General features: G+C 42.4%; 1 protein-coding gene across 7 annotated transcripts in view; it reads right to left on the bottom strand.

The window, feature by feature from the left end:
* TMX3 (thioredoxin related transmembrane protein 3) overlaps nucleotides 1-15,857 on the bottom strand; it is a 58,191-nt gene extending 42,334 nt beyond the window's left edge. For 2 of the 7 annotated variants that reach the window (XM_050938835.1, XM_050938834.1), the window contains exons 1-5: nucleotides 15,732-15,855; nucleotides 14,208-14,262; nucleotides 8,231-8,270; nucleotides 6,198-6,321; nucleotides 2,617-2,662 (exon numbers count right to left, since the gene is read on the bottom strand). In XM_050938835.1, coding sequence (XP_050794792.1) covers nucleotides 2,617-2,662; nucleotides 6,198-6,321; nucleotides 8,231-8,270; nucleotides 14,208-14,262; nucleotides 15,732-15,774 — 308 coding nt within the window. In that variant the 5' untranslated portion in view covers nucleotides 15,775-15,855. Of the gene's footprint in view, nucleotides 1-2,616; nucleotides 2,663-6,197; nucleotides 6,322-8,230; nucleotides 8,271-14,207; nucleotides 14,263-15,300; nucleotides 15,522-15,731 lie in introns of those variants that run through there. The other 5 variants (XM_050938833.1, XM_050938832.1, XM_050938829.1 and 2 more) reach the window with 5 other exon arrangements.
* Nucleotides 15,858-16,108: the final 251 nt, after the last annotated feature.

The following is a 16,108-nucleotide window of genomic DNA, read 5'->3' as shown; positions in this document are numbered from 1 at the left end:
AACAAAATTTTTCACCTGCAGCTACAATATTTCAGTGGCACAACCCTTGGGAAATATAACTGAAGACAATCTAAACAGCAACAGTGGGATCTTTATGACAACCAAACATCTTTTGATAAGTCCAACACACATGGGTAAATAAAGAATTGTAAGTCCGACCATTTCCCAAATTTTCATTTTTAATAACTGCACCAGAAAAATTAGAGAAAAATACAGTTTTCTGTTTTTACTTTATACCTTTAATAGCCCTGTGTGTACAGTCACTTTCACCTTTTACAGCAGCTAGTTTCCCTGGCTGTGTGGGTCTTTTCACACATGGCAAGGGCCCTACCAAATTCATGGTCCATTTTGGTCAATTTCATGATTATGGGATTTTTAAAATTGTAAATGTCATGATTTCAGCTATTTAAATCTGAAATTTTACAGTGCTGTAATTGTAGGGGTCCTGACCTACAAAGGGTTGCAGTACTGCTACCCTTACTTCTGTGCTGGTGCTAGTGGCAGTGCTGCCTTCAGAGCTGGGCAGCTGTAGAGCAGGAATTGCTGGCTGGAAGCCCAGCTCTGAAGGGAGAGCTACTGCCAGCAGCAGCGGAGAAGTAAGGATGGCACAGTATGGTATTGCCACCCTTATTCTGTGCTGCTGCTGGGACATTGCCGTCAGAGCTAGGCATCCGGGCAGCAGCCCACGCTCTCTGGCTGCGCAGCTCTGAAGACAGTGGAGAAGGGTAGCAAGACTGTGACCCCCCTAAAATAACCCTGCGACCCCCTGAAACTGTCATTTGGTCAGGACTCCCAAATTGAGAAACACTGGTCTGCCCTGTGAAATCTATATAGTATAGGATAAAAGCACACAAAAGACCAGATTTCACGGTCCGTGACACGTTTTTCAGGCCCTAGACATAGCAATATGGGACAGAAAAATCATAAAAAATGGGGAAATACAATCAGAAAGTCAAACACTGGCAGGGTGACTCATATATAGGTTTCATACCGGAAATTATGTTTAATTATGTTTAATGGGAATTTACTGGGTTTCAAGTTCATGATGTCCCTTTAAACAATATTTTATGAGACTATGGATTATTTATACCATTATACAAGCTTGGGTCAGCTTAAATAATACTCAACTTACTTATACCACCACTTTGCTTAACAGTTTAGTATTACAGAGAACCTTAAATGCAAATGAAAAATAATTTAAAAAAAATAATCATCTAGTTCAGCAGTGACTGATTCAAAACTGGCTCCAAAGTGAACTGTCATTTTCTTTTCCTGCTTCTTACTGGCATCAGCTGTTAAGTTTTTTTGTTTATATGTCTGTTGGGTTTTTGGTTTTTTTCCCCCTCTTCCCCTCCCCTACCTTTACAAAGGAGAGTGAGTGGTAGTGAGGACTGATATATAAAAATATAATACAGGAAAGGTCAATTTACACTTAATTGTTGGATAACCTTGAACTCTTGTTGCCTTGTTGCACTCCATAACGTTTTATGTAAACATGTTTATGAACGTGACTATGACGTAACTGGAATACGCTTTGTGCAAAAGGTGTCTTGTAAGGTATCATTCCAAAGCTTATAATCTACTGAGTATAGTCATCCTATTTGTATGCATGTATCATTCTTGTATCTGAAGCTAGAAATATGAAGTATAACTCTGAGGACCTATTGTAATTAAGCAAAATGTGGGCCATTAATGGTGGGTTAGAATCTTGATGGCTCCCATTGACTAGGACAACTGGTTGTGGATGGCTTATTTACCCGCAAGTCTTCCTGTGTGCATGTGGGCCAGCCCATGGGTAATGAAGAATGAGGTCTTACCGCGACATGCGACCACATAACCTGGTAATAAGATCCATCTTAAATCTGGTACTTTTCCATTTAGAAGGAGGGGTGGGGACCCAGAGAGACAGTAGATTCCTGCCTCGTGTCAAAGCTATAAAAGGGGGTAGAGGAGAACAAAGAAGGCTTCCAGTTATGAGAAAACCCCTAGTTTCCACCTAAGATGTTTGCTGGAACTAACAAGGACTATACTAGGGGAAAGGATTGGGCCTAGACTAGAAAGAAGCCTAGTCTGTGAAAGAAGCTTATTGGAACATCTCTGAGGATGAGATTTTACCTGTAAACAGTTTCTTAATGTATTAGGCTTAGACGTGCATGTTTTTGCTTTATTTTGCTTGGTGACTTATTTTGTTCTGTCTGTTATCACCTGAAACTACTTAAATCCTACTTTTTGTACTTAATAAAATTACTTTTGTTTATTAGCAAAATCAGAGTAAGTGATTAATACCTGCGGGGAGCAAACAGCTGTGCATCTCTCTTTATCAGTGTTAGAGAGGGCAAACAATTTATGAGTTTACCCTGTACAAGCTTTATACAGTGTAAAACTGATTTATTTGGAGTTTGGAGCTCATTGGGAACTGGATGTCTGGGTGCTGGAGATAGGTGAGCAGTTTTTGGTTAAAGTCTGCAGCTTTGGGGGAGTGGAGCACACCTGGGTCTGTGTTGCAGCAGGCGTGTCTGGCTCAACAAGGCAGGGTTCTGGAGTCCCAAGGGCGTCTCTGTGACCAAACCCATCACAGTGATATATAAAAATATAATACAGGAAAGGTCTACTTACAGCTTAATTGTTGGATAACCTCGAACTCCGAATTCAGAGGCAACGCCTGAAAGACACATTTGGTTATGTTTCTGTTTTCCTCTCATATATGCAAAAGAGGAATTACATGGTTTGTATAATAAATGCTGTTTAAACAAAAAGCAGATTGTTTACTTTCAACATGCATATTATTTTTCTTACCTCAAAATCAGTTCCAATGGATTATTCAAAATTAATTGAATTAGTAATTTTATTCATTAATGAAAATATGTTACAGCCTCGATGTCATGAAAATGTAGTATGCATGCACACTAGTAGTATGTATATGTCAGCTAAAACACAAAATACTAAAAAAAAACCCCTAATAAAAGCATCCAGATCCTTTTACCCTATTATCAGTCTTAGCAGACAGATAATAAAGGCTTCTATTCCTTGGTGATCAGAGCAGTAAAGGAACACAGACAGATTACACTATGACTTTTACTGGAAAGTCAGTCCTTGAACCTGCATTGCATAAGGAGATGGGAGTGGTGAGAAGAATGGGCCACAGCCATTACTCTATACATTGTAGTAACAGCTGTAGTCAAGCTGAGTGGCCATTATGTTTAGTTGGGGCAAAAAATTGTTTCTTACCCTGATGACATTTATGCAACTAAAAGAAGTTAAATGCTACATTTCTTGCTTAAGGTGACACCTCTTTCATAACCTTAAATCCACTCCTTCAAGGTGCTAGTATCTTGTCATATTATTTTGGAAGTTGGGAATACTTGTAACCTGTGTTCAGTTCACGACTCCAAATGTGCAGTAAACCTCCTAACTGAAACCATGCTGATGAAGAGTAGTAGTGAGACCAATATTTCCACTGTAATCTCTATAAACCAACAGCAACTAGTTAGTGATACACAGTTCAACACAAATTCCATCCAGCATACTGCTGGGACTCAATGAACAGGAGTCCTGATTTGGATTTCTGACAGACAGAGAAAGTCGTAGATTTTTTTAGGAATGGGAAGGTCTGATGTCCTCTGGACATCCTTGTGGAGAAAGATTTAAGGCTTATTTTGTGAAGTATGTGTCACCTTAACTCAGCATTTCCTGGTTTTTGCACTGATAGTGTCATTTTTGTCACAAATGAAATAAGTTAAATGCACAGCCACGAAAATGTGGCTAAATTTATGTATACAACATACAGGGCAATTAGTAGCAGTTTGACCTCAAGCAATCTGGGCTGTTTCATGTACTTATAAATAGCTTGTTGAGTTTTAGTGAATGCCATATACATCACTACCAACTAATTCCAGGATATTTCCTCCAATCTAAATGGCCATACCTCCAGTCTGCTCATTTTGTATGAGATTTTACTCTAAAGGATGCTTGCCGCAGTCTAACATGCTAACCAATAGTGTGTTATTATTTCCTTGTACTTCCCCCATATATCTGCACCTGTTGGGTCTTATCTTATACTTTAAACTATTTGGAGTAGGGACTGTCATTTGTTCTGTGTTTGTACATCAAACACAGTGGGGTCCTGCCTGATGATGAAGGCTCCTAGCAACTACAATAATGCAAATATCTGCTGACTCACATGGGACAGTCGGGGTACCACAATTTTCCACCCAAACAACATTACCTCAAGAAATCAGTAAATCAGCAGCAAAAATAACATTATCAAAAGTGCTGGTGTTAACTCGGCTCCTAAGTCCCATCTTCAAAAGAGACTTAGGCCCTAAAGGAATAGATTTGCCATGATATCTAGACACCTAAAGATGCAGGCAGGGTCTGGGTGGGACCTATAAAAGCACCCAAGACCAAGTAAACAGGAGTTTGGCGTGTGCAGTCATGAAGTTTAAGGCCAGAAGGGACCACTAGATCATCTAGTCTGACTTCCTGTGTATCACAGGCCAGCAACACTCCCAGCACCCACACCTTAAACCCAACAACAAAAATTAGGCAAATTATAATAGCCTGCAGGAGACTAGACTATTATGTTCTAGAGGGAGAGACCAGGAGGGACCAAGATGCCACAAAGGTCGAGGCCTCTGCAATATCAGGGAAATGACTGAGATATATACTCACATAAACCAACACATGCTACAGAGGAAAGGACCTATCTGAGCTGGGGAAAATTAATTCCCAAGCTCACATAGGGCAATAAGTTAGACCCTGAGCATGCGAGCAAGTCAGCCAAGAACCTGATGTAGAAAATGATCGGTGCCACTTCAGAGCCTTAGCCCTCCCACCCTCAACATCCCATCTAAATTGCTTAGGCATACTTGAAAATCCAGCTTGGCGCTTATCTGCATCTTCAGGCACCTACATATCTTGGTAAATCCTGACATTACAGGCTAAATTAACTTTGAAAACAGGACTAAGGAGCTCAAGGCACATAGGCACTCTTGAAAATTTTACCCCAAATCCCTATTCATCTGTGAAATTATTGCAGCTGGCAAACCCAGAAGTCTTTTGGAATCTAAACACAGGTTTACTTCATTTTGGGACAGTCAGAGATGATTCCTGCAAAGGACCTGATGCGTCTCTTTGTGGCAGGGGTGTTATTTCAAGACCTCTTTCACCATAAGGATAATGAGTTGTTGAGAGGTGAAACTGAATATTCTAGTCCTCTGTCCCTTTACCCCAACTGTAAAATCTGCAAAATGAATTGTGGTTCTACATGCAAGGTAGGATAATCATTGCAAAGTCAAAGTTTTTGAGATACTGGTTGTACAGAGTGTTTTGTTTAAGTATGCATAGCAGTTAATTTGTGTAACACTCTATGCTGTTGGAAGCGACAAAGAGTCCTGTGGCACCTTATAGACTAACAGAAGTATTGGCGTATAAGCTTTTGTGGGTGAATATCCATGTCGTCAGACGCATGCTGTTGGAGTGCTTACCAAAACTGCATTAATTGATCAAGAGCAATATACTTGTAAAATGAATGAATAAACCCAGAAGCTTGACTAAGAGGTTTCTCTCTAGTTTTCACCTGATCCTCTATCCCCTTCTTCCCACAAGACTGATTTTCAATTTCTACACACCACGGTGGAGACATACAGCAATGAGAAAGCAGTCCAAAATCTGCTGTCCAGTGAGGCAGTGATTTCAACAAGATGTGTATAATAGCTTAAGGATTGACCATGCAAAAGCACTTTACAATTCTGAAAGTGCAAGTACATCTACTTGGTCTAGTAATAGTAAAGTAAGGAACCTAAAACAGACAAGTTGTACCTTATTATGGTGGGCTCCGTAAATCAGATCAAGCACCTTATAAAGAAATTAAAGAAACTTACATCAAAGATACCACTTTTCAGGGCCCTATCTTCTATAAGGCTACTCCTCTCTTCTTATTTGTTTTAAGCATATAACGATCTGAAGTTTTGGTTGACGGTGGTAAACCATAGCAGCATGAGTTGAAAAGTCATGCACAGTGGGATGACACATTCACATGTCTTAGTTACTTACTGCTACACTTAGCCAGCAGATCCTTCAAGACAAGTGCATTTGTTTATATGATACAGTCTTTTTTTTTAATAGTAATCCTTCTGGTTGTTTCATTTTCAAAAACTAGTTGACAACAAATCTATGCCTACACAACACATACTTACTAGAATAGGAAGTCGCATCCATCTTCCCAACTTTTACTGGAGACCCACTGTTTCTTATCTCTATAGCAACTTCATTCCACACAGGCTCCAATTTCTTGCAATGGCCACACCAAGGTGCATAGAACTGAGAACAAGTCAGAATTATGGCCTTAAACATAATCAGTGAACTCTGTATAAAAATGGAACTCTCAAGCCACACATTTGAAAAACCAATACAAGTTGCCAAACAGATAATCCTCTTTTGGTTTACAAGGACTTCTTCAAATTCAAGTTCTTCACTCCAGTTTTATGAGTAAACTGAACTTTCATGATTCAACAGTGCAGATCCAAAATTAGTACTTCCAGATGCTACATTAATGTAGCAATTCCTGTCCCGAAGGTTACGTAGGAAGATTTGTATTTATTTATTTAGGAAGAGACCTACTAGTAATTTATATTTCTCTTCAATGCAGTGCTCCTGTCTATGAAAAGTCACAGGACAGAAGCAGACTATGCAATCTTATCTTCTAAAAAAGTGTACCGGGGGGGAGGGAGGGGAAGGTGCGGGGGGGGGGGGGGAGAAGCATCACCTGGATATAATGTTTGATGGGTGAGTAGACTGATACCTGTATAAAGGAATTTGAGCTTATAATATCTCTATTGCTTGCCAGAGAAGCCTATCTGTTTGGTGGAAGTCTCAAAACAAGAAGCAGATTATCATGACTTCAGATTTCCAAAGGAAGCAAGGTGTTGAACACAAATGAGCAAATATATTGTAACCATAAACATTTATGTTATAATATTTGTATTTAGTAGTGTGCAGTAGTTCCACAATCACAAACAGTGCCGCCAAATGGTTAGGCGGGGACTTGGCAGAGCACCTGCCTTTTGAAAGTATAGTCCAGTCCTTCTGTGTCCCTGTCCCAAGGGTTTCCAGCCCTTCCCTTTAGCACAGAAACTTTGTTGAGATTGGGTCCTTGAATAGTTAAAGCCTTTTCCGGAAGGTGAATCATCGACGTGAAGACTCCTGGGATGGTAATGTCCTTTCGGAGTGGGTAGGGGAGCCCACGTCCATCTCTCCACTGGGCTGTCCCAGGGCACAGTGGTGGGCAGCTACACGTGACATGTTGGGTTGTTAAGCCAGTGCCCTCCCTTGGGCCACTTCCTATCCAGTCTCCTTTTGTTTCCTGAATAACTCACTATAATCAAGTCTCTGGCCTGCAATCTCAGTCACTTGCTTCTCCTCCATGAGTTTACATAGGCCTGTGTTGCCCGATTCTAGTGAATGAGCTCCTGGGCATTATTTTTCCTGCAGAGCAGCCCTCTGCTTCCTCTGAATTGCTCTGCTCTCCTTTTCAGAGCACTGCCTCCAGCTTGTACAAGCTTAGCAGGTGTGACCTGGGCCCAGAGCTGTTTCTTAACCCCTTGTTCTCTAGTGTGGGGTTTATATATCCCATTACATAATGTGAACCAACTCCTATTTCCTTCAGAGCCAGGATGCAGCCAGGAGAATTCCTTCCACCCTTCTATCTACCAAGGACTTAATGCTACACTCATTGAAGTCAGTGCTGAAGGATCACAGGCCCGGGAAATAGATTTCCCAGTTGAGAAGAGGGTTGGTTTTGCCTTTGTGGAAGTTACTGATTCAGAAGATACTATATAATTTGCCACTTATTTCTCAACAAATATAGTTAATATGAGCTATTTGGCAACTGTATTCAACTTGTATAAACCTTACTTTGAATTCAATGTTTGGTTCTACACCTAGTCTTAGAACTAGAGAATACTGAACATAAAACTTTCCAAGTATATTAGTAAAATAAATAATTTTAAACAATGAACATGATACAAGAGCTAAAAACTGAAGTACACGCATTAGCACATACAGCTATGGGGTAATTTATTTTCCTCTTTTTAAAAGAGAAAAAAAAAAAAGAGTTCCTCCAATATCAGTTGTGTAGTATATAGTGGTTCTTTTATTTTTTTAAACAAAATTAATAGAAAGCTCTTAAGTTTCAACAAAGTGTGAATTTTAATACTTCTCACATACTCACAACTACAAGCCAAATGTCATCTTTACGATTTTCTTTAAACCTAGGGGAAAAAAAAAGCACAGAATGTGACATGTCAATACACAAGCACACACACACACTATCTGTTTCTGAAAGAGGGGGACAAAGGGACCTGGTTAAAAAAAAAAAAAGAAAAAGAAAAAAGGAAGAGAAGAAGATCAAAGCAAAAATATGGCAAGCACATTAAACCCATCAGCTTTTTACTATTAAAATTCCTTGTGTATTTCAAACTGCAGTGTATAGTATTAGTCCATCAACACCCTTTGCCACCATTGAAAAAGAAAAAAAAATTTCCCAGAACTACTAAGTTAGAGTAAATGACTATAGGAAGAAATGGTTTGCCAATATGCAGATTAACACTATATAACAGGTTCAATGGTACAGTGGACTGGAGTCTGTTTTCAGTCACCGTAACATAACTTTCTACTGCACTCTACATTTAGCCTAATGCATTTCCCCAAAATACTACTTCAAATTAAACCGTAATTCAGCTCTTCCTCTTTTCCAGAGAGCTATAATTGCTAAGTAACATACACAACCAACAATAAAGTGTACACTAAAATATCCTAGATTAACTTTCTAACTAGTTTTCAAACTCAGAGTGACCTTTATATTTGTTTGATCAATACTGTAAAAATCTTGCAGCTAGCCTAGTTTCATGCTAAAGTTATCAGTCATTCTAACATAACCTCAACGTTTACCAAGACTTTAACGTCAAAGAACACAAAGTTAAGATAGCGAACAATACTAATCTAGATTTTCTGGTCTCTAATGTTAAAATAATGACTGACAAGATAACACATTGACTAGTTTTAACAGTATTGTAAGAGTTTGCATTAAGCTGAATGTGAACTTGAAGTCTATTACATGGCTACCAAGGAAGTCCTTATGAAATACACATTATAATGATAATTATAATCATTATAATAGGTTTAAAGTAGTACCTAACAAGATGAATTTTGTATGTACTTATGAGTATTTTTCTTTTCATTGCAATTAGATGACAATGAGAGCACTTACTGGAAAGTTATTTGTGAACTGAAATACAGTTTATGATAGTGAGGATCTAATAGCATTCAGATCCAAAGGTAACACATTCATGCATTGCACAGCTTCCTTATTGATGTCTGCCAACACATCTCAGTTTTGGTTGGCAATGCCCTTGCCACCACAGCTCCAAGCTTCTCCCAAGGAAAGATCACTAAATGAATGTAGTTGTGTAAAACACATTTGTTCTATGGCTTGTGTTAGGCATAAGGTCAGACCAGACGACTGTAAAATCTGAGTCATAATGGTCTAGGGCAGGGGTCGACAACCTCTGGCACACAGTTCGCCAGGGCTGGGCCAGTTTGTTTATCTGCCATGGTGGCAGGTTCGGCCGACTGCGGCTCCCACTGGTCCTGGTTCACTGTCCCAGGCCAATGGGGGTGGCAGGAAGCCGAAGCCAGCACATCCCTCAGCGCCTCTCGCCGCCCCCATTGACCTGGGATGGTGATCCGCGACCAGTGGCAGCTGCAGTCCACTGAATCTGCCAGTGCAGCAGGTAAACAAACTAGCCCGGCCCGCCAGGGTGCTTACCCTGGCGAGCCGCATGCCAGAGGTTGCCAAAGCCTGGTCTAGGGGACAGATCACAAGCCTGCTAGGACCAAACTGGTGCAAGAAGGGAAGAAAACCAGGGATGAAAGTGGTCGTGAAATGCAAGTAAGCTGAGATTTTGTGATGGCTGTAGGCAAGCAATATGAGACCACCACAGTCACATACGATCTAGAACATGGTTTTATCTCATACACCTACAGAGAAGGAGGCTGGGTTATCTATCTCACTATACCACCTAGATTTCCCTCCTTTGACCTTTTATTTTTAAATAAACAAAAGAAACCTTAAAAGCAAGTTTCAAGAAGCTAACTAAATCCTTGGGAGGAAAAAGAAGAAGATTCACCATTTGCTTGCTGAAGTGTTAGCTTTTAGCTATATTTTGTCACAGCCATAACGTTATGGCTGAAATGCTTTATTTAGCCCACTGCTCTGAGGTACACTTCTACTCCGATATAATGCCACCCGATATAATTCGGATATAATGCAATAAAGCAGCGCTCCAGGTGGGTAGGGGTCTGTACTTCAGCAGATCAAATCAAGTTCGATATAACACGGTTGCACCCAGAACACGGTAAGATTTATTGGCTTCCGAGGTCAGTGTTATATTGAAGTAGGGGTGTATTGAAGCAAATGCATGTTCAAATATCTGGAGGGGGCTGGGGGAATCTAGTACAACCTAATCAGACAGTTTATTGAAAGAATCAAACATGAAACAAAGATGCTGACTCAGGATTTGAAATTGATTATGTTAAAGAAGCTATATAAAAATGTTTGCAGGAGTTTTTTTTTTGTGTGTGTTGTTTTTGTCTTTTTTAAGCTAGCAACACATGCCTTATCTACTAATTTTACTGAAAATCAATTTTACTATTGTTTGCACTGTAGAGTTAATGAAAGGTATACAGTAGGTGGATTCTACTGTCCCTTGTGCATTAAAAATATGTTGGCAACCTCTAATTATGAAATCTGAAACATTGGTCATGATGCAAGAAGTAGAAAGCAACAGTTTGATTTTCAGAACCCAGGTTCTGTTTGCAGTTAGAATATATTCTCTACAATTTGTAATCTGAGAATTTGATATAGAACTCACCCCTGCCCCCTCCAAAGCAGCTACAGACATTTTTCATATATATTTTACTTCATGTAACCAAAGCATTCTACTCATATGGAATATTAAGGCACATGGTCAAAGATATGTATAAAAACCAGCAGATGGCAGGCTACAAAAATCAAGCAAGTGGCCAGGAACAGGCTGCAATGGAATAAGCAAGTTTAATTTCCCATTCACACCTTGGACTGCTACTCTCACACACTTTTTTTTTCTTTTTTAAGTAATGAATAACATCTTCCTAAGAATTTGAAGGGACAGAAAATTTCAAATATATATTATAAATCATTTTAATCGATGTTACTATTAGCACTATTTATTTATGCTATATTACTATTTTTCCCATTTCTCTCAGGTTGACCTGAAAAGAGCTCTGTGTAAGGTCAAAACCTTGTCTCTCTCTCACTAACAGAAGCTTGTCCAAAAAAAGTATTGCCTCACCCACATCCTCACTCTAAAGAAAGTCAGATCAGTTTCTCATTCAAACTCTTAATGCTACACTATCTGAAGGGAAGTGTTTGTTGAGAAACAATTGATATCAATAGAATCTAAAAAAGTATGTCAAATCAAGTTCTACAAAGTTTGTTTGCACAAAATTTAAGTTTGGAACCATATTTAAATGTCATTTGTAGTTGGAGATGGATGGCAAAAATATAAAAGGGCTGAAGTCTTATATTTTGATATTCTTATCTTTGTCGGTTTTACATTATTTAAACTTAATTTAGTTTAAATCTCTAAGAAAGAATCACATTATATAAACTCCCCTTTGACAAAGATTCATTTCATAAACATGCATGAAATTTGAAAATGCATTTTAGAGAGTCCTTGGTAGAGATTATGGTAGATATTTAAAATTCATATTGTCACTTGTGTTAAGACTAAATTCCTGTGAGATAGTGCGCATTCTTTGGAGCAGGTAGCAACTATTCAACATTAGTATTATTGACTGCTACTTCCAACACTAAACTTCATAAATCCCTAGTAAATACTATTACAAGCAGTGAGTGCTTGAATTAGGCAAAAGCAAAACATTATTTTAACCCAATGTAAAAAGTGTTTCAGACTTTTTAAAAAGCCTTAATTATGAAGCAGCTACATAGTTGTTCCTGACCTGACACGTAATAAACCAAATTTCAGCTCTGAGAGAATTTTTACAACCAAATTATAATACTGTATTTTCAGGACCATGTAAATATCAACATAGCATTATATATTCACGAATAATTCCATAATACCCAATTAAAGTTGTCATAGGACAGACAGCTGGATGTAAATCAAGCAGCAAAGTAGAATGTACTACAGCCTGGTAATTTATTAAACTACAGCAGCGGTAACCTTTTCGGCCTGAGGGCCACATGTGGGTATGGAAATTGTATGACAGGCCATAAATGCTCATGAAATTGGGGGTTGGGGAGGCTGAAGGCTCCAGCTGGTAGTGCAGGCTCTGGAGTGTGGCTGGAGATGAAGAGTTTGGGGTGTAGGAGGGCGCTCTGGGCTGGGACTGAGGGGTTCAGAGGGGAATCAGAGGTTTGGGGTGCAGGAAGGAGTGCATGCTCCGGCTGGGGGTGCGGGCTCTAGGGTGGGGCTGGGGATGAGGGGTTTGGGGTGCAGGAGGGTGCTCCAGGCTGGGATCGAGGAGTTCAGAGGGCAGGAGGGGGATGGGGTGCAGGAGGAGGTCAAGGGTGCAGGCTCCAGGTGGCACTTATCTCAAGAAGCTGCTGGAAGCAGTGCCATATCCCTCCTATGGCTCCTAAGCAGAGGCACGGCTAAGTGGCTCTGCGCACTGCCCCATCCGCAGGCGCCGCCCCTGCAGCTCCCACTGGCCACAGTTCCCGGCCAATGGGAGCTGCAGAACCAGCACTTGAGATGGGGGAAGTGTGCGGCACCTCGTGGCTGCCCCTATGCATAGGAGCTGGAGCAGGGGACATGCCGCTGCTTCCAGGAGCCATGGCACGTGCGGAGTGGGGTAAGTCCCCGACCCCGCTCACCAGTGGGAACTCAAGAGCCCTATTAAAAGGCCTGCCAGGCAGGATGTGATCCCCAGGCCATAATTTGCCCACTCTGATCTATAGCCATTTGATAAATATGTATGATAGAGAATCTAATATAGATATCACGGACTGGGGAAATGGAGGTTACTGACATGCACATTTAGAGAACTTCCTATAGATGCTGTTTTTAGTCCACATGTACCTATTTTTTTAATACAAACTACTTAGCTAAAGAAGGAAGAATTTTATTAGCAAATACTTTTTAAAGAAACTAGTACACTAAAGCAGAGTGATCTAATAGACTGGAAGTCTAGAGACCTAGTTTCTATTCCCACCTGTGCCATTGGCTGCTGTGTCATTTCATCTTTCTGTTTCTCCTACCATCCTTTCTCTCTCTTTCACATAATGAGGATGTAAGCTCTTCGGGATAAAGACCATTACCATGTGTTTGTATAATATCTAGCTACCACAATGGGACCGCTATGAACTACTATAATAAAAACAATACCAATCTTTCATCCATATTCTACTTTCATAAACCTTTGCAGTATATGCACTAGTACCTGCTGCTGGACTTTTGACAGAAACTAAAAAATGTTTACCCTTCATACCTTCCAGTTATTTATAAGAAGATATGCCACAGATTTGTGGCCCCATAACAGCACTGGTTTGATAAAGAACCGTAACATACACATTTGGACAACTCATAGCTTATTAAAAAGTTTTCACAGGCTCTGAACAAGAAGTTGTCAACACTTTCAAATACAGATATTTGCACAATCCACTAAAGGCTTGCAGATACTGTAGGGAACTTCTACTAAAAACACAGAAATCAAGCAGTGCTTTCCTTTAGGTGCTGTTTCACAAAAATTCTCTAGTTATGAAAATGTGCTTCTTCCTCACTCCAACCCTTGATCAGATTTGAACATGCTGCCATAGTTAGAAAAATAGGAGGAAAAAAGCATGTTTATTACTGTGTCCGTTTAGTCTCTTATTCTTCAGTCTTCCAAACTGGTGATCCCTATTCACAGCCTCTTAAAACAACATGCAAACTAAGCCATGCACACTGTGCTTCAACTTACTCGTTATGAGGTAACAATATACAAACCACATCCTTTTCTTTCATGCATTTCAGGATTGCTACTAGAGAAAGAAACAAGACTTATTCAGCATTTTCGGCTGAGTAATACCACAGAGCACCTCCATGAAAACAAACAAAGAAATACCTAGACACAATTTCATGTGACAATAAAACAGGAGTACTTACGAGTCATCTAACTCTTCCACAGGAGCAGCATCTAAAGTCAAGACAAGTGCAGCAGCTGTTAGGAAAAGGCAAGAGGGGAGGAAAGGTAGTAAGTAGGTTGCAGGACAAGGTAATGGCATTTACCCTGATTAATTCATTGCCACTACTGCCCCCTCCAATCGATCCCCTCACACATTACACTCTATCATAGGGACACACTGCAGGCACCTCTAATGTGCCCCATACTTATGAAAATAATCTAGTGCAGTGTTTTTCAAAGTTCAGGTCATGACCCAGTACTGGGTCGTCTTACTCAGCACCCAGGGACCCACGAGGTTCTGGTCTGCACCAGGATGTTAGAAGTACTGTTGGCGGTGCTGCCCAGCTAAGGGATGCTAGTGCCTTCCTGTTCTGATGCCATGCTGAGCCCCAGAAGCAGCTAGCAGCGGGTCCAGCTTCTAGGCAGTGGGGCCACAGGGCTCTGCATGCTCCCATTGGCCAGGAACCGGGCAATGGGAGCTGGGCGGTTGCCTGCAGGCAAGAACCATGAGGAGACACTCGCGCGCCTCCGCCTGGGAACCAAACCTGCTTCTGGCCACTTCCAGGGCTTAGTGCGGTCCATAGTGCCAGGACAGGCAGGAAGCCTGCCTCTGCATCCCTACTGTGCCACTGACCAAGAGCCACAACCCATTGCTCCAGCCCTGAGCCCCCCCAAACCCAGAACCCCTTTCTGCACCCCAAACTCCTCATTCCTGGCCCCATCCGAGAGTCTGCGGCCCCAGCCCAGAGCCCTGACCCCCTCCTGCAATCCAACTGCCTTCCCTAGCCCTGAGCCCTGCCCCACACATGGCAAACTCCTCATCCCTGGCCCCACATCAGAGCCTGCACCCCCAGGCCAGAACCCTGACCTCCTCCCATACCCCAATCCCTTGCCCCAGCCCTGAAGTCCACCCCCAAACCGGGAGCTCCCCTGCACCTCAAACGCCTCATCCCCAGCCCAGAGCCCCCACTCCACACTCTGAACCCCTCATTCCTGGCCCCACGCCGCAGTCCTCACTCCCACACCCCAACCCTCTGCCCCAGCCCTCAGCCCTGCCACACCCCAAACGCCTACCCCAGCACCGTTGGGTCGCAGGCATCCCTCCTCCAAAAAAAGAAATTTGAAAACCATCGCTCTAGTGAATTTAGCCAGTCTGCCTTGCATCATGCTTGGCCCGACCACTTTTATTTGGAGGGTCTTTGCCCCGTCTCCGCCCCAACAGACCCACAGCCCGATTCTCTCCCCCTTCATCCCTCAGCCTTCCCGCCCGCAAGTAGCTTTGGGGCAATGACTCCTCCCCGCAAACCTCGCCCCCCCCCAACAATCCTCCCTTCCCCCCTTTCCTAACAGCCGCTCCAGCAAAGACCCCTCCCTCCCCCACATTTCCTTCCCCCCCTCGACTCCCCATCTCGCCTCCTCCGCGCACGAGCCCCCGTGACCCTGTCCCTGTCCCCTCCCCCCGCTAGGGGGCCGCGGAGCAGCGAATAACGCGCCCCTGGGTTTACCTGCTGCCCAGAGGAGCCAGCACCGCCCGCTCGCCGCGGCCATGTTGACAGGAGGACTCGGGAAAACAGCACAACTTCCGGCCAGCGGGGGAAACCAAACCTCACGCGAGCCCCGGCAGACGCCCCCCGCGCAAGCGCAGAGAGCACGGGATGCGGGGGGCGCGCGCCGCTGGAGTGTTAGGGGAAGAGAGGCGGCTGCCGGGGCCGCAGGCCACGCCCCTTCAGAGCGTGTTCTCTTCCGAACGCCCGGCGCGAGCCGCTCCTATTGGCCCCTGCGCTTTCCGTCGCGTCCTACACGCCTGCCCAGTCGGTACGCGGAGCCGAGCGGAGAATCCCCCCACCGCGTTAGTCCCCAAAATCACACGCACGCTGCTAAC

Source organism: Gopherus flavomarginatus, chromosome 2 (assembly GCF_025201925.1).
Source record: "Gopherus flavomarginatus isolate rGopFla2 chromosome 2, rGopFla2.mat.asm, whole genome shotgun sequence".
NCBI classification, from domain to species: Eukaryota; Metazoa; Chordata; order Testudines; family Testudinidae; genus Gopherus; species Gopherus flavomarginatus.
This window is presented reverse-complemented; position numbering and strand designations above follow the sequence as displayed.